This window comes from Arctopsyche grandis, chromosome 9 (assembly GCF_051622035.1).
Source record: "Arctopsyche grandis isolate Sample6627 chromosome 9, ASM5162203v2, whole genome shotgun sequence".
NCBI classification, from domain to species: domain Eukaryota; kingdom Metazoa; phylum Arthropoda; class Insecta; order Trichoptera; family Hydropsychidae; genus Arctopsyche; species Arctopsyche grandis.
In genome coordinates this window covers 17,533,921-17,559,568 of record NC_135363.1, presented here as the reverse complement: position 1 = coordinate 17,559,568, position 25,648 = coordinate 17,533,921, and the positions used below count along the sequence as shown (strand labels likewise).

The window sequence follows — 25,648 nt, the reverse complement described above, 5'->3', positions numbered from 1 at the left end:
TAAATTAAATATATTCACTTCGTTACCTTTTTGAGAGTGGAATATTATTATTACGAGAAAGGACTCAATGATCAATTCCGGTTGGTCGAATTCCTAACATGATACACCATCTGTAAAATGTAACTGTAGCATCTTCGTATCGTCTCGTAAAATTTTAATGAATAGCAATAATGTAATGCAATTTGTCATAAAATGGATAGATATGTTTTCATTGGTTTTTTAAATCATGCATAGTACTTGCATTTACCGTAAATCACACGCCAAACATGTCCACCAATATTGTAGAATTAATCGCATGTGTTCAACTGTAGTACGGGTTCGTTTAAACTTGACGATCGTTTTTATGTCACAACTTTAATACTTTTATTGCGCTAAGTAGCTCGTAAAGCTTTTGAAAGCTCCGTGTATGATACGGGTGGCGTAAAAAAAAGCAGACGCTCATTGTTTACGGTAGTCGGGCACAGCCAATTCACTGGGTGGTCTCAGACACGTCGAATAATAATGGCGATGAAAATAGCTTTTAATGGTTCTTCAAAAATAAGAAGTGAAGATGCTCGAACTGAGAGAACGCGATGACAGCGCCGTACCTCATAATCACATGCCTAATAATGATCTAGTTTCATTGGAGTATCGTAATCATCATGGTTAAATAATGGCAAACAAAAATTCTAACCTATCATGAAGACAGCTGACTACACGTAGGATAGAGGCTTTTGAATGGTACATATGAATCATACAATGAATCATACATATGTATATGAATTCTTAAGTTCCGTGGACTTAACAAGAAGCTTCGAAGGAAATTGTGAGACTTAATCCTATTTATAAATTTAATTTAGCGCTCAGTTTATGATATCATTTAATTAATTTAATGCAATTTCGATGACTTTAATATAATGTTTTGCTAGAAAAATATTTTCGGGTGCATTTGAACTATAAAAATACTAAATAGTTGATAATATGTATATTCTTGAAAAACTTCTTAGATATTTATATGTTTAATGATTTTGATTGGAGAGCTTTTTTTAACATTCGCTTGGTTCTTAATTTATACTTTCCTTTTAATTCTAAAAAGAGTAGTTAACAAAAAATTATGATTTTTTCTATTTTTATTAGGTTTAATTCTATACAAAAGAGAGTACTAAAAATTTTATGATCCTTTCAGTCTTGAAAGAGATGAAAAATTACAAGATTTTCTTTCAGCTTATTTTTTATTAAATATTTCTATGCTCGAATAAAACACGCAATGTTTAAATATAATAAAATAATCTATTGATAATCTCAAAATATTATTTCAAGGATTATTGGGAAAATATTTTAACTAATCGACCGCAAGTTCAAAAAAGAAATCGGTTTTATGTCGATATTGACGCAAAACTATGAGTAATAAAATATTTCAGTTCGATTATGTTGTATATATAATATTATACATACATAATTATTGCTTCGATCCAAATTTTAAATTCACCGCGTTAAAGTAAAATTGAAAATAAATCATCGATGCAAATGCAAGAAGGCGAACGACGACTACGGGATACTCTTCGAAACTATTCAATATTAACGTCGCTGTCAGTTTGAAATATCTATTGTAAAAGGGGGCACCCTCATCAAACGCCTGCAACCCCATTTTATCTCGGCTCACCCCTCACCAATGGTCAGAAAGGGTTAAAACCTTAGCCGTGCAAATATTTTACTATGGGGTCTGATGGGATACTGCTTTCCACCTCCTCCCTCCTATCACAAACCCTCTTTCCTCTCATTTCACCGCTTTGGGGATGCGCGACTCGTTAGAATGCACTCATTAAAAAATCAGCATGTGCGTAGGTATAATACATACATGTGACCAATCGAAATTTCGTCATCGTTTTAGCATTAGGGAATTAAAATTTAGATTTTTTGTTAATGAAATTAGTTTAAAGAATTTATTTCAACAACGATTTTGTGCTAAGATAGAATGTTAGATCGTTGATATATGGATAGGTTCAGTGGCAGTTGGATAGTGTAGGGGTTGCGTTTCCCAAATCCCTTTCTTGGGTAATTAATTGAGCGGCCGTTTCATTACTAAGGCGGGTGAAGACAGACAGACGGACAACCACATTATTTCGAGTTCGAAAGTCATGATAATAAACCTAATAGTTTGCAAATTACAATATTTATATTACTATTACTAAATTTGTAATGTCACAAAATTTGCGTGCATATTGTTTCCTTTTATCCACTTGCATATTGTTTTTCATTACATAACAATTAAATTTATTATACTTAAGAACTAGGGATTCCAATATTAGTCTATCGACCGGATTTTCGACCCTTTATTCAAAGAAGCCACTAATTGTATCATCATTTAAAATAAAAAATAAAGTATGCCAAAAATATCATATCGAATAAGTGACTTTTAACAATTATGTAGAAGCCTTGTTACCTTTTTTGTGATTTTTTCTGTAAAATGTTGTTTTAACTAAACAATTATTTGAAATTCAATAATGTTTAAAAGCCAAAAGCATCCTTTCCACACAAAAACTCTTCGGAGCAAAAATTTATTTACTGTTTTTTAACACTCGTTAATCGGTAATTCACGCTATGTATGTATGTAGAGGGACCCAGCATATTATTTATAATTGTGTAAGTAATTCATTAATTTAAATAATTAATGACAATAATTTTATTGGTGCTTAATTAAATATTATTGTACCAATTGTTGAAATAAATCGATGCCGATAGACAATTTTTTTTTGCGCAAAACAAGCAAAAAAAAAGTAACGACAAATGCCGTATTTTTGGAATTTTAACAAGAAATCTAAAAACTCTTAAGACAATTTTAATATTTATATTAAAAAAAAACCGTTTTTGTTTAACGACAAATGCTATAGACAAAAGACATTTCAAAGTAATTTTTTTTCTTACCAACATATTTATGCCGCGGCGCATTATTTCTACACTCCGTCTTTCATCAAAGTACAATTTTAAATATAAAAAACAAACATTCAGAAGAGTTACATACATTCTCGATATTGTATAATTATATTTTTATATGTTCAATCAATGAATAGCAGTAGTTTATCTACGAATATTCCTATGACGACGAATAAAGCATCTAATCATTGATGTGCGTCTACAGTACTTCTAGTCGTCAAATACGGAACACTTGGTGGTTTTTACTGCATTTGGAAATGTGATGTATTTCAGTGTTGGAATCCTAACGTTACACCTAATCCACGTGATCCGTTAATTGCTCGTTCAATTACGGCTTTATTGAGCACACACTTGCCACGGCCGTGCATGTGTACAATTTAACGGGGGATAGGCGGTTGCCGAATCAATTCCCATCGCACTAATTTATTCTGACGAATTGCTCGTTTGCTAAACTCTGGCACGTTTATAATTTTACGGCGGCCATTTTAAATTTCAAACCGAGTGTGAAAAGATTTTCGAATGTGTGGACGATTTTTTTTAATAATTACTAATCTGGCATCCATTTGCAGGTGTGCAAAATATGTAATAACAAATGAGTTTTTGATGACTGTTGTATATTGTTAGTCGGTTGCCAAATGGTTCGTTTTCAAAAGTCGTGCTCCATTAAGCGGCTTTATCGACTCGTGTTCGGTCGCAAGTTCCTTCGAGACGCAGCCCTCGGATAATTGCATCTGTTCGAGTCTAATGCATTAAAGTTCTCCAGAAATGCAGGAAACTGCATTCTCCGGTTGGAAATTCGGCTCCAAGAGAGCTCTAAGCTTCGCCGTAGTAAATATTCCACGGGAGATCTTAACTTTCAAGTTATGCTGCGGATATTCGTCGACGCTTTTACACATTCCACAATCATTTATTTATATATTGGTGCTATGTCATGTATTAAATATTATTAAGGGCAGTTTGTATTTGTCTAAGTTATAGTGCTTTCACTTCTAGGACAACAACAACAGTTCCACTTTGCCTTTGGACAAAGACCGTTTCATTTCCCGCCAGATCCGCTGTCAGGATTCAGAATGCCGCCTATCACCAATTGTCAAAGTAAGTACTCGAAATATTATTTAATTTATCTACATATGTATGTATGAGTAAAACGCCCCAAGGAAAATATTTTACATGAATGTGTCTTACCAGTAATGATGTATGGAAGTGAAACTTGGGCATTTACATCGAGAGAGTAAAGAGATTGAAATGGCAATGGGAGGGTCACGTACCTAAAAAATGGACGATAGATGGACGAAAAAAGTGCTCGAATAGTAACCGAGGCAATGTAAAAGGTAGTAAGAAAGGCCACAGGGGAGATGGTTGGAAAAATGCGTGGAATGTAATTTTAAAAATGTGTGGAATGAGATGGATGAGAGTTGCTCAAAACAGAGACGAATTGGAGCGAATAAGAGAGGCCTTCATCCAGCAGTGGATGGAGAGTGTAAATAACTGTAATGATGATGATTATGATAAGTAAAACGTAAGAGATAATTTTACACATGTGGTACATATAAAAATTGAATTCAACTATATGTACTGATAAAAAAGAATATACACGGAAAAATCGTAAAAAAATTACAATACTTAAGACTGTGTACATACATATGTATGTAGTCTTTCATTATGGATATCAAAACTTCCATAAAACTTGACAAAAATTTAACATACCTTCTTTTGTAAACTTCTGCCAATCCGCGATAAAGTGAAATGCCAATTACTAATACAACAATTTTTTAACAAAGTCATTCAAAATACATCCATTCATCAAAAAATAAAGTGTCTCTAACTGCATATTAGTCATCTCTAAATTTAAGAATCTGTACAGCAAACAATTCCTCTAATTCATTATATCTATTTTAGTAAACAATCTTCCAACTAAACTAAGAGACGAATTGAATAATACATCCATGAACTATGAGTCAAGTCTAGATATAATGAAATCATAGACTATGGAACATTGAGCGTTTGTTAAGTAAAGTTTGTTTGTTTTTTTATTTTAAAGCTTGTTCATCATTAAATCATCTATTTCCGTTTTAGTGATTATACTTTGTATACTATTTTTATATACAAAGTTATAGTCCAAGTTTACTTTATTATTCGATGAAACAAAAAAGTTTCCATTTTGTAATTTTCACTTGAAAGACGAGACATTTTATATCACTTCATCATACATATGTACATAGGTGGCATATACCCACCTATTTAATTGACAACATGTATTACATATTTATTTATATTTGCTCCGAATGAGTCTCATCGCCTCATACAAAGCGTGCTACAGGATGTAAATCAGACATATTTATACACATATAAATTTGCTAAGCAATTAGGAGCAGAATATGTACGTCGGTAGATATTATTGATATGTGTAGATTGAAGCGAATATGTTATATGAAATATAATCGCACAAAGCTATTCATTTCATAACTGTCATATTTGTCAAACATAATAAAGTACGGAGATGTTTACCATACATATGAATAATAAAAAGCATTATGAGACGTCGACTAAGAGATGAGCTCATTTGTTACTAAGATGGTAATAATGCAGCGTTGGCGTCTTTTGTTTGATGCTTCCAAGTAAAATGGACGGAAAGAGGTTTCGCCGGCAAATATCGGTCGGGCTTCAACAGAAGAAGAAAGTTCCTCTGGCGCCATGGGTATGAGAGGGTGGGTGGTTGGGTGGGGGATGCTTTGTATTGAAATTTAATTAATAATCAAGCTGGAGGGGTGCGAGCCACGCGTGTGTACTCAACCCCTTCGCTTCAAACGGCGGAAAGTTTGCGCGCAAAGCTCGTTTTCTACAAAGCTTAATTCTATCGGAAAACTCAAGGAAAAACCACAGACATTAAAAAATGTAAGATATTCTTATATTTAAATAACTGAGCAAATAGCAAGCACAATGATGCCTTTGTACTACCAAATATATACGAGAACCGGTATGGCTGGATCAGTTTGTGACTATATCTTATGGAAAAATATGAAATAAACGAAAGACGAAATTTTTTTTCATATTACCTATGTATATATCTATCGACTGATACTTAAGAATCGAAGTATTGCATCTGTATTGTTGAAAATTTATTTACACACACTTGTACATATTTATGTTTTCTAAAAAACATGAATACGTGATCAAGATCAATACTAAATGCATAACAGTAAAATATTGTCATGAACACAGAACTTCGTATATTAAATTAGAATATTATGGCAGAACGCGGTTTTTTTTCCATTCATTTAAATTGATTCAATGTTAGTAAATTTGTTAGTTCTTTAAAATAATTTTAAACAAATTTTTAGTAATATCTACATATATTTGTATGTAAAGCAAACTTTATTTACAGATTTTATTTTTTAATGTGTAGAAAAAACAAAATTTTAAATGTTTGTTGAAAATGGTTCAATAAAACCAATTAAATTAACGCGTTTTATTTACAGTCCATTTATTTTGGCACAATTCTCCGCATTTTACTATCAATCATTCGGCTCAAAATTTAATGACGTCGTTAATTTCAACCTGAAATATTTATATTATAATTTGAAACGCATTCGAATATATTTCAGTGTAAAGAATAAAAAAAATTGCGCTTGTAAAACGAGCGACCTGTATACTTTTATGAAGAAGAGCGATTGAGTCGGAAAAGTCCCGTGAAAACCGTTGCGGTATCGGGAGCGGTGGGGGAGGAAAAAAACTGGGGCAATAAAAACCCACCCTGGTGGTCGGTACAAAGCCAAAATATCCACGGAAAAAGCCCCAAAATAAGTTAACTGCATCAGCCGCCGCTGGGGGCGAAACAAAACACCGGCTAAAATAAACAAAACGCCGGCCGAAAACCGGACATAAAAAACCGATGGCCGCACAAAGCCGGATACGGCACACACACACGCTGGAAAAAGCGAAAAAATAAAAGTGCAACGAGAAAGTGCAACGGGCCACCGACGATTGCAGTACATATGTACGTACTACATACGTACACATGTATACCCTGATGCAATTTTTGCATGGAACGCTATCTATACATTTTACTGATTTTCTCCGATGACTGAAAAGTTCAGAGACAATTAATTGACTTGAAACTGTATGATATAACACATTGACCCTGCAAATAATTAAATATAAAAAAAATCTAAAAACACTACAATTGACATTTTATTTTCATCGAGGTAAATTAATTATTTAAAATAAGAAGAAGCACTTATGTATGTACATATATACATATGTATGTATATGTCTATGTGATAAGCCGGTCTCCGTGGCGGGCCGGAATGTGAAATTACCGAAAACGCAAATATCGGAAGGCAAAGATCGAAAATCGAAAGATCTTAAGTCGAAAGATCAAAAACAAAAGGGTGCATGGTAAACAGTACATACTCACGTACATACTCACTTAATTTGCGCGAGCAGGATACAACAGGAACAAGAGGAACAGGATTTTCCTCCCGTATTCTGCGCACGCACATTAATACGGGAGGAAAAGCCTGTTCCTCTTGTTCCTGTTGTATTCTGCTCGCGCAAATTAAGTGAGTATGTACCGTTTACCATGCACCCTTTTTTATCTTTGGACTTAAGATCTTTCGATTTTCGATCTTTGCCTTCCGATATTTGCGTTTTCGGTAATTTCACATTCCGGCCCGTGAGGTAGACCCGTGATAAGCATATATGAAGTCATATTTAAGTAAAAAAAAAAGCAATGACAAATAACAGTTGACATCTCAATAATTAAGAGGAATAAGAAATCACTTACATTGATGACCAAACCGAGCAAAATGGTAAAGTTTGAAAACGATCGGATAAGAACTCAAACTTCGTCAAACGAAAAAATCGATTCTGAACTAAAAAGAGGTTAGAAAAATGATGAAGGATGGATTCACAAAGAATACACAACATCAAAGGAAGAAAGTTGGGCCGGATTATAAGTAGGGATTGCAATACCGGTTTACCGGTAAATCGCCAAAATTTCGCCATCAGTAAACACCGGTAAATTTTAAAATTTACCGGTAACTATTTTATCGTAAATTATGTAAAGTGCATTATTGCATAATAGTACATTGAAATTCGATGCAAATGACGTATTGTGGATTAGGTTGTGTTGAATTTGTTTACTTTCAGTATTAAATGTGGCAATTTCAAATTGATAAATTTACTAACAAAAAAGACCAACCTTATCGATATAAATGCGATCAGACGGTTGTTTCAATTATGATCCAAACTTTCAAATGGGTAAATAAATATAATTGGTTAAAAATAAAAAATAAGAAAAAAAATATTATTATTACAAATTTACCGTATTTATATAACATTATTCATCTGAGATTTATTTTTAATTATTTACGATTCATTATAGGAAAAGTAGCCACATACAGTTATGTAAGCCACGATTTTTTTACGTTGCGTAAAAATATACAGTTATGTAAACCACGAACGATAGTAGGAAATAATCATTTACCGTTTACTGGTTTATGAAATTTGATGGTAAAACGCAATCCCTAATTATAAGTGATGAATTGAGATGATATTGCTAGGAATTAATCCGATATAAATAATAGAAGTGGGTGGTTTACGGTTGATATAATGAATTGATAAAAAAGTGATGATAATGAAGTTCATATCATATATGTATAAGCCATTTGTTTTCTAAATGTACTATAATTCGAGTATTGTTATATCGAAAAAGTAATGTATATTTTTAAATCGGCATATGGTGTAATGACATGTGTTCAAATAACCATAACCTTCGATTTATGGAAGATGGACTTTGGTGAAATTTTTTCAACGTTTCTTGCTTGCGAAAACAATGAATATTTACATACATCTAATAGAATTTTATTTTATTTAATAAATATACATTTATATGTATGTAAATATTGTATGTACGTAGTTAAACAATGTGATTTTATAAAAGTCTCATTTTGTATATAAAAAATTACGTAATTTTTATTTTCCTTTAATATATATTGATAAATTGATTTTATTTACTTATCGCTTCACTTATCATTAGATAATTTTACATACGTGTGTCAAAATAAAATAATTGTAATATTGATTAGATATCAGATATTTTTCAAATTAAATTTTAATTACAATACAAAAAATCATATAACATAAGATTTCCATTGGAAAATTTAAAAATAATTATTCCCCTTGCGGAAAATGCGGGAAAACTTTGACCCCGACGTGATTTGAACACGCAACCTTCTGATCTGGAGTCAGACGCGCTACCGTTGCGCCACGGAGTCACTGTCATGTGGCACTGTACAGTCGATATTTCACACTACATATTTATTTTTTTAATTATAAAAAACTTTGATTCGTGTCGCACCATACAAGCGTGGAAAATTGCAAAAATTTCAATCGTATTTCTGACCCCGACGTGATTTGAACACGCAACCTTCTGATCTGGAGTCAGACGCGCTACCGTTGCGCCACGGAGTCGATATCTATACACATAGTAAACTTAAACCAATTTGACTTTATCACAACAAAACAAGTTTTGTACGTAACATGAAAGTACATATTTAAAGCGGTTCAACTGAGGCCGTTTCAATTAAGACCTCCAGTTAGTGTGATACTTTTACTTTCACTATTGCCATTGGCCTGTTACAGTTTTCTAAATATAAACTCAGACTCATATCCTCGGTAGTATAGTGGTCAGTATCCCCGCCTGTCACGCGGGAGACCGGGGTTCGATTCCCCGCCGGGGAGCATTTTTGGTATTAAATTTAAATTTTATAAATAAATACTCTACCCCCACCATTCGACTTCTTCTGTCCCGAATTCAGACCGAATTTAAATTGAAATAAATAAAAATTATTAATATTTATTCTGATGATGTTGACAATAATATTGATGACATTTTATAATTTTGGTCTAAAGGTCATTTATAAATGTCCGTGATCATGAAGCGGAACATTATATATTAGTAATGTTCATGAGAATTTTTTTGATTACTGAAAGCATGGCACGAATCAGACACATTTACTGAGATTTTAAACCAGTGCATAAACTATTAATTAGTATAGATCAGGGATTCTCAAACTACGATTTGCAGCCGTATTTAATCTGGTCTACAAATAAATCTCTAATAGAAAGATGTCTGTAATATTCATAAACGACAGGCCGGCCTGAGGATTTTCGGCGCCCCGGATAGTAACTAAAATTTGCGCCCCCCCCCCCTCTAATTTTTATTAACACATTCTAAACAATATAATTTAATAAAATGAAAACAAAATTAAAATAATGAAGTTAATTTTAACATCAATTATTATTCTAGGCCATTTAAAAGGGAAATTTTGAACATTGTTTGTAAATTTTATTTTATTAGTCCATATTATGTCAAAAATCATCTAAAAATATTTAGTTTAAATTAAATTTTTAACAAAAATGATATCGGGCTTTCGAAACTCTAGGGTGACACCACTTTGAACAGGGTCAGGGCTATGGTCTATATTAGAAAAAAAGTAACAGTGCATTACTTTAAAAATCGCTCGTGTTTTCAACATTTTTTAAAATTAATTCTTTAATTTTTTTTAAACTAAACGAGGATGAGTAAATGGCGCCCCCTTCGGAACTAGCGCCCCGGGCGACTGCCATCTAATGAAATGGCACCATTGGCAACATCAGAGCTGAATCTCTAACAATATACTTAATGTCTAACGCAATATTTTTAAATCTACGATGTTTTTCTAACCACGTTCTATTAACGAATAGTTTCGACTTTTTCATTAATAGACTATTCATATTTTCAACAACAATGTTCCTTTTGGGTTTATTTTACTTTCAAAAGTCTAAAACAATTCAAATAAGTCTTATAATTCTGACCATCTATGTATGTATGTATCTTCATGTATGTAATATATGTACATATATCCTATGTAATGATAGCTATGCGTATCTACAATTTAAAATTTATAGGTATGATTTTGTCAGTGTTTACATTTTCATATGTCTCTATTATGAACCCATTTTCAAATAATTATATTAATGAACGATAGTATTTGCTTTAGATGGACGGTGATACACAGTTACTTTAATTTCTGAAATTAAACGACGTAATAATATGACGAGTTTGTTATAAAAATACAATGGTTAAATGATAACATGGGAAAACACTTCAGTCAAATTGATACTGCATTTTCCTGGTTACAGTCGTGTTCGTCTTAAGGTAGACTAGACGTTGTGTGATTTCGTATCCTCGGTAGTATAGTGGTCAGTATCCCCGCCTGTCACGCGGGAGACCGGGGTTCGATTCCCCGCCGGGGAGCTTTTTTTTACATGATTAATCTTTAGTTATTCCATAAAAACCATGTTGATGGAAAATATTATTTTTAAATATTTTAGAGAATACGCATTTTTTTACGAAAATGAATTCATAATAATTGATTCACCAATTCTCAGTGAAAATTATATCAGTTAATGTCATTAATTAATTCTATTTATAAACGTGCGTGACCATATCCGGGTGTATTTTAGAATTCAGTTTCATTGAAATTTTGTAATTATTGATGAATATATATGGTTTCAGACATACATCAGTGTGATTTGAATATCAATTACAGACAATATGTACATATAAATCATAGCGTAATCACGTATATTTTTAAAGATGGGTAAATCACATCCTCGGTAGTATAGTGGTCAGTATCCCCGCCTGTCACGCGGGAGACCGGGGTTCGATTCCCCGCCGGGGAGTTCTTTTTTAAAATTTTTAAAAATCTATCTTGTATATACAAATATATACAATCAAAGTGTACTACCAGTTTGAATATATTTTGACTAGTTAAAATATGTTTAATCTATCCTTACTAGTTATTTCGTATGAGACAACGGATTTACAATCTGTCTGGTCAGAATCAATCAATACGTATTCCGTTCTTCGTTATATTATTTTCAGAGCATTAAACAGTCTCGTATTGTACATATGTACATCGAATAAAATATTTTGGCATTATAAAATGACCAGTAAAAAATATGAAACGATCATTCAAAAAAATAGATTTTAGCATTAGAATAGATACAAAAATTGGCAATTTTGCAGTCTTCCGCTATTGACAACTGTCAACTGTCAAAAGTGTTTACGTAATAGGTATGAATATGAATGATGATGTCATATCATAGAGTCGAAACCAAGGTTGTTGGTGTCGAAGGTCGCAAGCCAAGTAAAAAAGAAGGAATCCAGTAGAGAGAAGCGTTGGTCGCTGTCTGTTCGTATTTTGGTATTCGCAACATTGCCGATACAGTTCATGTCATTTTAATTTTTTAATTTTATTTTTATTACATTTTATACCAGGAAGGCCTTAGAGGTAAACCCCAATGCGCCTTCTTAGCCAATTACAAACAATACAGCATTTTTATATATTATACAAGTCGCCGAATTACGAGACACTAACTTAAACTCGCAATTTAACGTGACATCTATGAATTGTATATAATTTTTATTGTACATTCATCATACTCAAATAGTGGTGACATAGTAGGTAGGAAGGATTTTAGCCAATTTTTAATCGGGAACCGTTTCAACAATGAAATCAGAGAAAATTGGCAAACTCTGATAGGAAACGATCGACCTGGAGTCACAAATATCCAGGTCTGACCAGCAGCACTACAGATATACTATTTTTCAATCGAGGTCAGCTCATGGGATCGAACCCGGCACCTCTCGGTGTTAGGCAGAAGCTTAACAACCGAGCTTTGCTGCTGGTTAGTACATATTTGCTGTACATATGCAGGCTTAATACATATTTCATCCTCTTTTTAAGTAGAAAATATTTTTTTCAATGATCAAAGCAAAGTTTCTAATGCGATCTGTATCCATCATTTAGAAATGCACAGAATTTTTTTGTAATGTACAGAAACTTTTTTTAATGTACAAAATTTTTTTTAAATGCATATGTATTTTATAAAATGGACGTTTAAATTTTTCCCATAAAATTTTGACTTATATAATTAATTGCCCTTCTTCTTAGCATCTATTACAACATTGCAACAATATTGTATTTAATAATACCGTACAATTTAGCAGTTTGTTTTTTTTATAGATATGCCACAGTTTGGTCTGGGTTCAGGTAATTCACACTGGGGCTACGGGGGTACGGGGGCCTACTCCCCGTACTTGGCAGGAGGAGCACTATCGTCTTGTGCTGGACCGACAGCCCCTCAATTCGGACCCCCTGCTCTCACTTTCCCTGGAGCACCTCCGGACCAACCTGCGCCTCAATCTCAAGACTTCGCCCCCAACACGAGTGAGTACGACAAAAGTTATATAATTTTTTTTATATTTATAATATACGTACCTATGTACATACATATGTATACCTATATATGTAGTGTGCGTTCGAGATAAATATAAATCGATAATGTCGAGTGACCGAACCGGTACACATTTATTCGATCGGTACACTTCAATGAAACTATCAATCAGTTTGATCAGGCAATTTTTTACACGTGCACAAAAATTGCACGTGGAAAAAGTACAAATTTATATTATATATATATGTATATATATATGTTAAATTATTGTTATTTTTCATTATTTTGTTCACAGTACTTCCAGATACGACGGCGTCAGATTTGGACCAACATTTATCGGGTTTAGTGAGTACGCCACCTTCACATAACCATTCCTCGACAACTTCCAGTCTTTTAGTACCCAGATACCCCAACAACAACACTGGAGACTTCAGTCTATCCGCAGGACCTCGTTCTCTTAGTGATAACAGCTCACAAGCGGAATCTCCCGTCCAAGATGATCTCCTTACGTCGAATACCGGCTCCAATTTAGGCATAACACATTTGGGTAATACTGCCAACACTAATTTTCCATCGCTCATGTCTTCCCATCAGAATCCTGGATCTGGTTACGGCGCCGGGAACTGCAATAATTCGCTGTATCCAGTGCTGCCTGCTAGTTTACTTTACAGTCAATTGTACACAGCTGCCAATCAGACTCATAACTTCCACCCGCTTCACTCGAATTCGATTCACTCGACCCAAAACCATCACAATGATTTGCAATCGATGATGGATCAAATTACTTCAACTACGGGTAGTCATAGGCAGCAACACATGTCGTTGAGTCAAAACAGTGGTGGTACGGACTTGTTGGGTGGTAGTTCTTGTGCTGCGGCTGCTGCAAGAGGTGGTGAAGATGGACGAGGGGGTGGAATAAATGGCCAAAGAGGGCAACCTCAGAACGATGGAAACGCTGTCGTTTGGCGACCTTACTAAAAAAAACGGAAAGACGTTCCTCGAGTTAAACATAATTTTAATAATAAAACGAAAGAAAATGTATAAAGTAGTATTAATTTACACTTTTCAGATCAAATCCCTAATTGAAAATGAATAAAAATTCATTAAATTAGCATTTGATCTAAAAGCTGTTAAAAATTGACTAGTGTGTAATTCAGTGCTATCTATAAAAGTGCAATATTTTCCATTTAAATTTTACTTTATTTTATTTTTAAGCAAATTGTCTACAATAACAATGTTATTCAATTTGTATACAGAGTGATATTTATAATTTTATTCATTAATGTTGTTTACAGTTGAGTTGATATGATAATATCAACATTGCAGCAATTAATGTGATTAAACCCATTTGAAATGGGTTTACGTGAAATCAAAAATGTTTATGTATGTATTTTGAAGAGTTACGTATAATTTATATTTCAATATTATATTACATCATAATAAATAAGTCGAAACTTCAAACGTTATGATAACGGGACGACAAAAGTTAATATATATTTTAGTTAGCAATTATGTGTAAATACAATTGTCATATAAAAATGAGCTATCATAAAAAATAGCGGTAGTTATCGAACTGGTTCTATTACAACGAAATACTAAGTTATATATCATTATTTTGCAAATATAATATATGTGTGTATATTTTAAAAATTTATTCCTTTTCGTATACGATTTTATTTTTTTGATTCAAGGAATGTTAAAAATTATTGGTGATATATTTTTTCTGTCTTTATGCGCTCATAATGATGAACTGAATTATAGATACATAAATTATTGTTGTAAATTGTAAATTGATAAATAACAAAATATCACTGTAGATAATCGAATCTTACTATATATTATATATGATAGATAAGTAAAGATAAATACATATAACGATTGCATACAATGGATCTACATATTATAAATAGTAATATTTTCTTTTAATATTAATTTCTTAAATTTATTATTTATAAAACATAAATTAATCCATTGTATGGCACTTGTTAGTATTATTACACTTGTAAGTATTATCACAAAGTATCGTAAATATAGTGACAAAAACACATAGTACCTATATACATACATATGTAGTGACAAGGAAACCAAAAGATGACCTCATTTTTGTAGCCGTACTGAATAATTTTCAAACGACACAGTTATTTTTTCGAAAATAGTTTAATTAAGCAAAACGCATCGAGATTAAAAATTAAATCATTTTCACAAAAAATTTCGTTCCTTATAATATTTCGTACTATGCTTTGCATATGAAGTGCAATATGATTGTGCATTTTACTATGCAATATTACGTTTTAAAATGTCTATAGAACACTTTTGTTATACTGTTGTACGATACACTATTTTTTTTTGTTTCTGTACAAAAATAAATAAACTATGCATTTATTTGTTAAACATTGTTTATATATTGTGTTTGAATAAAAAAATATTCGATGAAAAATTCCGCGTTTTATTTTTGATACACAATTTATTTTAAGAATATATACAATAAAAATAGACATAAAACATAAGTAAACATAGTTTTTTAACCATTCTTCACTCATCAACCACTACGGTTAAACATTCAACCGTCCCTTTTATCTAGATTTCTATCCTGCAGTATTTTTTTTCAGTTGGTATCACACAACCGCACGGATGCTGATGAATGTATGTACATATAAAATGGTCGATCGTGATTGCAACAACATATCCAACAACATATATTCGTATAATAAAATAATCACCCTATAATAATTCAATAAAAAATAGATTACCATTTTCGAACGAACTGATGCCTACATATATTTAGCTTGTGCACCAATTTAAACCCACTTCATTTTATATTATATACATAAATACATACTATATGCATCGGCAAAAAATGCGGTATACCTATAACACAGTTTTGGTGCACTGCAACTGCATTTGGCCGCAGCGCTCCCGAATGCAAATATGCAATAATCCGTTTCGTGTTGCAATTGCAGCCGTGCAAAAGTGTTATAAAATATTTTCGTGTGTACTCATATGTGGTGCAAAGTGTTTGATCAATAAACACGCTTTAAAAATATACCCATCGGATAACAAATCACGATTCACAAATGCATTTCGCACCCTGTCACTATAATTATAATAGAAAGACAGACGTGCGTCTTTGAAGTTTAGCCCTCTAGTTACGAGATCAGATCTTGCTAATAATAATGAGACACCCTTATTAATGGAGACCCCAATGTATGCACATAAATACATATATGAGTGATAGTGTCATAGAAACATGTTTAGGAAGTCTAGCTTTCACGACATGTCAGTGGCTCTCAACTTAACATTTGATGAATTACTCATAACTGTTTGTATAAATTATGATTGTATGCAAGTTTTATTATAAACGACGCACAGTGTAGACGTTGCAGATCTGACTAGACACGCACCCTTTTTTTATTTTAACTTATTTTCGATACATCAATATAATATTTCAGATATTGTGAGATTTTAATACAAAGCCATGGACCGGAAGTGTTAGTTTACTTCCGCAAGGGATTGAGTTTGATTTGCATTTTGCAAAGCAAATCTTTATGATTGATATATATTTATTTGTCATATTTATTTTCAGTAGAAAAAAATATGTCAGAAAAATTAGGTTGCAATGGTTGCAAAAATTAGGTTGCAGAAATTTTAACGTACAAAATTAAGTCTTTGTGGCAGGAAACGTTTACAGTTTCTGATAGTTAAATAGTTCAACTTCAATAATTAACTAAATTCATGGCAGAGTCGAGGGGAAATCTACTTTAAAAATCTTAGTGAAAATTTTCATTTTTATAAAAAAAATACCAAGCTCAAGGGTGGATATTCTAATAAAAATTTATATAAAAGTAATTATATTTTTGTTAAAGTTTTAATTAAATATATTATAACATACCTTTTTGAGTAATATTCAATAAAAAAAATTTCAATAAAGCTACCACAATTGACCTCCAATAAGGAAGTTACAAAGGCACCCAGTATAAATTGATTTCGTTGCATATCACGAGCCACAAGTTTAATCAAGTTTAATGGACTTTTGACACGACTAAATAATTTTTTTTAATAGTAAATCTGTTTTACAGTTTTTTTAATAATACAAAAGTATAGATAATAAAAAATATAAAACGATGATATTTTAATAGTTTTTCAGAAAATATTAAAATCGTGAATGTCTAGGCAGATCCGCAAGCGACTACCCTGTGCGACGTTTAGTAGTCATTTTTAAATTACAACAGTTATTTAAAGATACTCTTCAAGAGTCTTACGTAATAGAAAATCATATTTAAACTTTTGTATGGGATTTAATAACGTGAATCAAGATGTCAATCAAGACGATGTGATGGCGTTTTTAGACATTAAATTAATTATCTATAGACCTCTAAAAGACTTGTCGCTTATATTCAAAAATTTTACATGATTTTCTGATGGAAACGGAAGACATTCTAGCTTAGTGGATTTTTTTTAATATTACTTTTATGCGAATTAAACAGTTTAATGATGGCTTTAATAACATATCGAGACCATCCGTCGAATCACTATGGTTTAACCTTAAAAAAATTGTACATATATAAAAGAATAAGAAAAATTATCTGGTATTGTTTATGGTTTACGATTAAGTAAAAGTGATTCAAGGGTAAAAATGCAAAAAAAAAGCGTAGTCATTTTAACATATGTAAATACATTAACTATACAAAAATCTTTTATTAAAGTTTGTAAATGATTATATAGTTATTAGCAATTCGGAATATATTAACGATGTATGCTTTTAAGTATGAACCAATGGCACAGCACGTCTGCGTATGTACTTATGTACCGTAGTAACGAGGATCCGATAGCGGAGCTAAATGAATACAAACAAATTTAGTCAGTGAATTCGTTCGACATGTTTCTTTGAATTGTCAATTAGTCACAGACAAAGGACACCTCAGTTCCTCCCCATTTATCTCCCTACTCACTCCCCATCGGCCACCCTCTCTCAGACCCACCTGTGAGCCCACTTTCCTTCTCGCGGTGAGGCCCACCGTAATGATGTAGATTTGGATGCAAAAGGCGGTGCATGAACACATTTAATTGGTTATAAATATTGCATTGTTTTCAATGTTTTAATAGTACTCGAGTCAAAAATACATATATGTATGTATTATATAAAAACATCAAATAATATAGCCTATCTTTAGAAGGCTAAACGGAAAATTTCGCACATGGCTATCTCGCACACGACAAACGTTGCCATGAAAATCGCAAATACAGAATACCTAGCACTCGAATTATCACGGGATGTTGCGAGATCTTCATTTGCGAAATAGTCAATAAACTCTATAGAAGTTATCCATCTCTTAAATTTTATATTTAATAAGCCATCATCATTTCTAGCCATTCGCCGTCCATATCTTGACGAAACACTCTTTAACACGCTTCCACTTTTCTCTGTTTCAGCAACTCTCATCCGTCTCATCCTACACATTTTTTCTGATTTCATCCACCCATCTCCCCTATAATCTTCCTTGCATCCTTTTACATTCTCTTATTAACCATTCGAGCACTTATTTTATTCATCTATCGTCCGTTCTTCTAACTACGTCTCTCACCACTACATCAACCAACCTTGTCATGTTTCTTTGAAAGCACTAGTCACTTATGCAGCATTCTGCCGTTCAAGTTCTAAAGTTTCGCATCCATACATCATCACTGGCATGTCACATTGATCGAAGATCTTTTTCTTCACAATACAGTGGCTGACATTTTAGATTTGAAAACAGCATTCATTCGCTCAAATGCATTCCATCCTGACTTCATACGTCTATTTATTTTGTCATCTAATATATACATAATTTCGAAAGAGACTTTGTATGTATTTTTATTTTTTTGGTTCGTAGAATCAATGACGTTCAATTTAATAAAAAAATAAATGAATATTCAAATAAATTTAATCAAATATTTACTAATAGAATAGCCATGTTTAAGCGGTTTATATTACAAATACCGAGCGAATCCGGGTAAAACCACTAGTATTTTATAAATAAAATACCAATTATAAAAAGGTTTTTGATAAAAGATAAAGATCAATGTTTTATTCATCCCCAAAATGAATGTAGAATGATTATTTTGTTATATTGCTCCAGTAGGTTTTAATTTTAATTTCCTTCAAAATTAAATTTTTCAATGACATTTTACAAACTAAACTTCTAAATCTCAATTGTAATTAGGTAAGAAAATCATCAAGACAGCATTTAGGTAAGAAAATCATCAATATTTGTTTACAAATGATTTTTTTTCTCTGAAAATGTAATCCTTCTCGTACAGCCACTGCAACCAAGCAAAAGGGATGGATGGGAACGAATGTAGAGGGATAGAGGTGACACTCTACAAATGAACCTTTACAATTACACAGAGTCGTCCTCTCTCACCTCCCCAACTCCTACCACCCGTAGACCATCTCCACGTACGTAACACCAAACAGCCTCCGCTTCATCTACCCATTCGAGATAGAAACGCGGGCCAATTATATGAATCGAAAATTACATTTAAAACGCTATATAGATCTAATTGGGTTAAAATATCTACTTGACTTCGGCAAAGAACGCGCGGATCAAAGTGACTCGGCGATACTTTGAAAGTCCCATCGAATTCTCGATATAATTATTATAATATGCGAAACCTTCCTATTTACAGTAAATGTAAATAAGACAACGCTCCCATTCCGTGCTAAGTTTTCAATTATTGTTTATTATTATTTGACGCAACCGTCAACTTTTACGACCGGGGTACAAAAATTAAGACGCGCGCTAGAGTTTCGTGCGCGACGATCATAATCATCATCATCATCCGAGTTATATTATTAGGCTTATGAAAGTTTGATCGTTAACCGAATGAGACTTTGTAACGTACGACAATTGCGCACCGAGTTTATTATGCCTTCGCGTATAATATTATTTTACGATCGCCATCTTCTTAGTGCTCGGTTCAAACTGCGATAGTTCGACGTAATTAAAACGCAAAATTTATTTAGAACTAGCCGCGGAATGGTACCCATCTTAAAATTTGAATTCGTACGACAAAACTTCACGAGCGGAACGATTGAGAACACTTTCGGTAAAATATTCCCGGCCAGTATAGCGCAAGTACATTATACACGTGAAAGTTATCTGTTTGTGTGTATTTTCATGGCTACGAAACTAATAAGCTTACCGGTCCGAAACTTCATATTTTTAGTTTGTTTTTGGTGTTAACTTTTGGGATTTGTAGAGTTTTGTTAAATTTACGCCACCCGAAAGTAGCAGATTATATTTTTTTCGTATTATTTTTTATGCAGAATGTTAATATAACCCTCTTTTTTAACAAAGAATATCAAAATTTTTTTTAGACTTCTCAAATTATATTTTATTTTTTAAATTATATCAGTAAATTTGAAAAATGGATAAAATCAAACATCTCACAGTATTAAAATTTATTGCTAAAAATGATTCAATGGCATCAATTTTTTTAATGACGGAAATGGTGTAATATGCGTGTTGCTTACATACCCATAGGCAGTCAAATTGACGATTTTTTGAACTTCCAACGTTGCCTATTTATTTATTACACGAATAAATGAATAAAATGCAAATAACAGTTACTCGTATTGAATTGACAAGTACATAGTAGTACAGATGTTAGCACTGTTAACAGGTTATATGAAGGGTTCGGTTAAATTATGAACAGGGTCGGCCTTCCCCTTCACCTCTTCGCTCCTTTATGCATATAAATACATATGTATGCACGTATATATGTATACAAATGTACATATATATATAACGTTCGCCGATAAAATTCTGTCCAAAAATTCTCGTTTATAAAATCTGTTGTGCTGGTGGAGGGGCGGCAAGTGTTGGTAATGGCGGTCATCCCAGCAATAACAATTACCGTAAATCCGACAGCGTTTACGCGACTTCCTCGTGTTGCGCTTGCGAGAGGGGGTGGTTGGGAGGGTCGTAAAGGCTACCTGCTAAATTATCATTCGTACGCAGACCTCGCGGAACAACATAAAATTCAGATTATATTTTATTGGACGCCACGTGCCGAAGTCGGAGCAGCTTGTTCGCTGAAAGATTTGCACACAATAAAATATCGATAGATATATTTATAAAGTAAATATATACTACTTGATCATCATTTACAGCCATTCGCAATTCACTGCTGAAAGAAGGTCTCTCCCAAATGCTTCCAATCCTCTCTGTTTTGGAAAACTACACATTTTATCTACCCATCTCTCGTCTTGCCTTCCGTGCACTCGTTTACATTCTCTCGGGTACCATTCTAGCACTTATTTTATCCATCTATCGTCATTTCTTCTAGCTGCGTGACCCAACCATTGCTATTTCTATCTCTTTACTCTCTCCACTATATCCATTACCTTGGTCATACTTCTTATCCACGTATTCCGTATCTCTTCTCGATATGTTGAGCTAACAGCGTTCTATACTTCTTTGCGTGCTTTGGACTTTATTTAAAATCTTGGCGTTCGATGTCCAATTTAATACATACGTCAATACGAAAATGTCAATAGTAATTTTGGACATAATTCCGCAAACAGATCCAGCCCGCATATGCAACCGCCGTTTGTCCAATATTTAATTTCACTACGTTGATCAATATTTCATTTATATTGTACAAAATAGATAAACAAAGTGATAGGTATATATGGTTTTTGATCGAATCCAAAAATTATCATGATCTGTGGTCACTAAGTTTAAATACCTAAATATATAATGGCAATAATTGCGGTTTTGAACATTTGAACGAGATATTGTATATTTTTATATAATACAATAAAAAATCATAACACTAATATGACGAATTCATAACACTGTATGTAGATTGTTACTATAATCGTCTGTTATTATTACATTTTATTATTTGATTTTATAAAAGATTCAAGAAGTTACAGACGTCGAAGAATGTGAGCTATATATGTACATACATATGTAGTTTAATCAGGAAACATAATCATTCATCAAAAAGAAAATATAATGCATTCGTAAGACATTTCAGCTGTTTATATTTGGTATATGTATATTTATGTTACAATGATTTCATACTACCAGTGAACGTATGCTTTCAATGGCGTTTTAGAGAATTCGTATTACGTATACTTTATATTTATTTATGATACTTTAATTTTGTATCTTTTTCTTCAATCAGTAGAAAATTTATGATTCATGACTTTTGCAGTTTGCCCAAAAAATTTATGACTTTTTCAGTTTGTCCAAATACAGCTTCATATGGGACCGTTTGATTCCTGATTGTAGTGCCTTTTTTTCATAAATTGAATTATCCTCAGTCCTCTTTTACAATTGATGCTGTTATGCACATACATACATATGTATGTTCCAGCGACCAAGTTGACAACATGTTTTAAATGACTTGATTTGTATGATAAGCTTTCAACGAATGAGTAGGCGAAAGTATACTTGAAATTAGTGAAAGTATACTTTCACAGCGGAATTATATTTATTTATTTAAACTATTGTAACGTATAATAGTAAATTTTATATAAAATCACAATTTTGTGAGAATATCATAATACAGGAGAGGGGGAGTACAGAGTATAATATTAATAAACCGGAAGTGGGATTTTTTCATCCGAGTTTTTTTCTGATGGTTCACTGCTACAAAACTGCATCGGGGATTTCCCTGGGCGGCCATGTTATCTAATCTATAATTTGGAAAGAGACTTTGTATGTATCCTTGGTCGTCGTTTTCGTCCGTAGATCGGTGACGTCATCGAACACGTGATTCGATTTTTTTTTTTTCGATCCATGGGCGCCGATTTGTTTTTTTCGTTTCAATGGATTCACCCCCGCGGGGGCGCAAGGCGAGTAGCTTCATGGGGCCCCGCCAGGGGCGCCACAAGGGGCGCAGCCCCGTGGGGCCCCAGCCTCATGGGGCGCAGCCCCATGGGGCTCAAAAGGGGGCGCCACAAGGGGCGCAGCCCCGTGGGGCCCCGTGGGGCCCCGAAGGGGGCCCGGGGGGCCCAGCCTCATGGGGCGCAGCCCCATGGGGCTCAAAAGGGGGCGCCACAAGGGACGCAGCCCCGTGGGGCCCCGAAGGGGGCCCGGGGGGCCCAGCCTCATGGGGCGCAGCCCCATGGGGCTCAAAAGGGGGCGCCACAAGGGGCGCAGCCCCGTGGGGCCCCGGGGGGGCCCAGCCTCATGGGGCGCAGCCCCATGGGGCTCAAAAGGGGGCGCCACATGGGGCGCAGCCCCGTGGGGCCCAGCCTCATGGGGCGCAGCCCCATGGGGCTCAAAAGGGGGCGCCACAAGGGGCGCAGCCCCGTGGGGCCCCGAAGGGGGCCCGGGGGGCCCAGCCTCATGGGGCGCAAGCCCTAATAGGCATTAACTAAGAGGGGCGAAGCCCTATACGGCAATTAATCTTGGGGGCGCGGGGGGCGAAGCCCTAAAAGGCATTAACTAGGGGGGGCGAAGCCCTAGACGGCATTTAATCATGGGGGTGCGGAGGGGCGAAGCCCTAAAAGGCATTAACTAAGGGGGGCGAAGCCCGAAACGGCAATTAATCTTGGGGGCGCGGGGGGCGAAGCCCTAAAAGGCATTAACTAAGGGGGGCGAAGCCCTAGACGGCTTTGAATCATGGGGGCGCGGAGGGGCGAAGCCCTAAAAGGCAACTGATCATGGGGGCGAAGCCCTAAACGGCAATTGCTCATGGGGCGTGGAGGGGCGAAGCCCTAGAAGGCAAAGGCTCAGGGGGGTGCCGAGGGCGAAGCCCTAGAAGGCAAAAAAAAAAATTTGATTTTTTTTTTGATTTTTTTAAATTTTTTTTTTGATTTTTTTTTTTTTGATTTTTTTTTTTGATTTTTCACAAGGGACGCAGCCCCGTGGGGCCCCGAAGGGGGCCCGGGGGGCCCAGCCTCATGGGGCGCAGCCCCATGGGGCTCAAAAGGGGGCGCCACAAGGGGCGCAGCCCCGTGGGGCCCCGGGGGGGCCCAGCCTCATGGGGCGCAGCCCCATGGGGCTCAAAAGGGGGCGCCACATGGGGCGCAGCCCCGTGGGGCCCAGCCTCATGGGGCGCAGCCCCATGGGGCTCAAAAGGGGGCGCCACAAGGGGCGCAGCCCCGTGGGGCCCCGAAGGGGGCCCGGGGGGCCCAGCCTCATGGGGCGCAAGCCCTAATAGGCATTAACTAAGAGGGGCGAAGCCCTAGACGGCAATTAATCTTGGGGGCGCGGGGGGCGAAGCCCTAAAAGGCATTAACTAGGGGGGGCGAAGCCCTAGACGGCATTTAATCATGGGGGTGCGGAGGGGCGAAGCCCTAAAAGGCATTAACTAAGGGGGGCGAAGCCCGAAACGGCAATTAATCTTGGGGGCGCGGGGGGCGAATCCCTAAAAGGCATTAACTAAGGGGGGCGAAGCCCTAGACGGCTTTGAATCATGGGGGCGCGGAGGGGCGAAGCCCTAAAAGGCAACTGATCATGGGGGCGAAGCCCTAAACGGCAATTGCTCATGGGGCGTGGAGGGGCGAAGCCCTAGAAGGCAAAGGCTCAGGGGGGTGCCGAGGGCGAAGCCCTAGAAGGCAAAAAAAAAAATTTGATTTTTTTTTTGATTTTTTTAAATTTTTTTTTTGATTTTTTTTTTATTTTTTTTTTTATTTTTTTTTTAATTTTTTTTTAATTTTTTTTTTTTTTTTTTTTAATTTTTTAATTTTTTTTTTTTTTTAATTAAATTAGCTTAGTCATGTTTAAGCGGTTTATATTATAAACACTGAGCGAAGCCGGGTAATACAGCTAGTAATATAATAAATGTACTCAATTAAATCAAATAATAATTTAAGAAGATATCAAAGGTTTGAAATCGTACGCAGGTATGTAGAAATTTCCCCCAATAATCCCCCTTCTCTCCACTTCATGTGACGATGTACTGGTTCGCAATAATTGTAATTTGATATAGGCTTGATATACCTAGTAATATTGCACATCCGCTTCGTTGCCATACGCTAAAATTTAAGCCCTCGGTGAAGTAATCCGCTTATTTATGATGTCGATAAAAGCATTGTTTTAATACGATCGAGCTGATGCAATTACTACCTGCGTGCCCGCGCGCGGCTGTGCAAAATGCAACCTTTTCATCGTAGAGTGCACGCAGATAAATTATGCAGCGTCACTAGAGAGATATATGTATTTGCATTATCGGTGTGCACAGCCGTAGAAAGCAAAAAAATTAGCGTACAAAGAAAATTGCGATAAATAATCAGTGCTATAGTGCTAAGGGCTATACGGGTTAATGTGGATGGAAATGAAAATGGCTACCTGGGCTTAACCGCCTGGAAAATTGTGCAGAATGCGTGTTTGGAGAGATTACTGAAATTTCATCACGCGCGACAAGCGCTTTCAAATTCAACGCAAATTTTAGTTATGTAAATTTACAATGGGTAAAACATGGTAATAGTTTTATATTTATTTATTTA

The 25,648-nt window shown here is 34.8% G+C and overlaps 1 protein-coding gene and 5 non-coding genes across 6 annotated transcripts in view; 4 read left to right on the top strand and 2 right to left on the bottom strand.

The window, feature by feature from the left end:
- The window catches only part of RunxA (RUNX family transcription factor Runt related A), a 39,384-nt gene extending 25,206 nt beyond the window's left edge, over nucleotides 1–14,178 (top strand). The window contains exons 3-5 of the mRNA XM_077438038.1: nucleotides 3,892–4,008; nucleotides 12,990–13,193; nucleotides 13,496–14,178. Of these exons, the coding sequence (XP_077294164.1) occupies nucleotides 3,892–4,008; nucleotides 12,990–13,193; nucleotides 13,496–14,178 (1,004 nt within the window). The remainder of the gene's footprint in view (nucleotides 1–3,891; nucleotides 4,009–12,989; nucleotides 13,194–13,495) is intronic.
- TRNAW-CCA (transfer RNA tryptophan (anticodon CCA)) lies at nucleotides 9,120–9,191 on the bottom strand. The gene has a single exon. It is a non-coding gene; the product is annotated as a tRNA-Trp (tRNA).
- Nucleotides 9,316–9,387, bottom strand: TRNAW-CCA (transfer RNA tryptophan (anticodon CCA)). The gene has a single exon. It is a non-coding gene; the product is annotated as a tRNA-Trp (tRNA).
- Nucleotides 9,586–9,657, top strand: TRNAD-GUC (transfer RNA aspartic acid (anticodon GUC)). Its single transcript has one exon. It is a non-coding gene; the product is annotated as a tRNA-Asp (tRNA).
- TRNAD-GUC (transfer RNA aspartic acid (anticodon GUC)) lies at nucleotides 11,144–11,215 on the top strand. The gene has a single exon. It is a non-coding gene; the product is annotated as a tRNA-Asp (tRNA).
- Nucleotides 11,572–11,643, top strand: TRNAD-GUC (transfer RNA aspartic acid (anticodon GUC)). The gene has a single exon. It is a non-coding gene; the product is annotated as a tRNA-Asp (tRNA).
- Nucleotides 14,179–25,648: the final 11,470 nt, after the last annotated feature.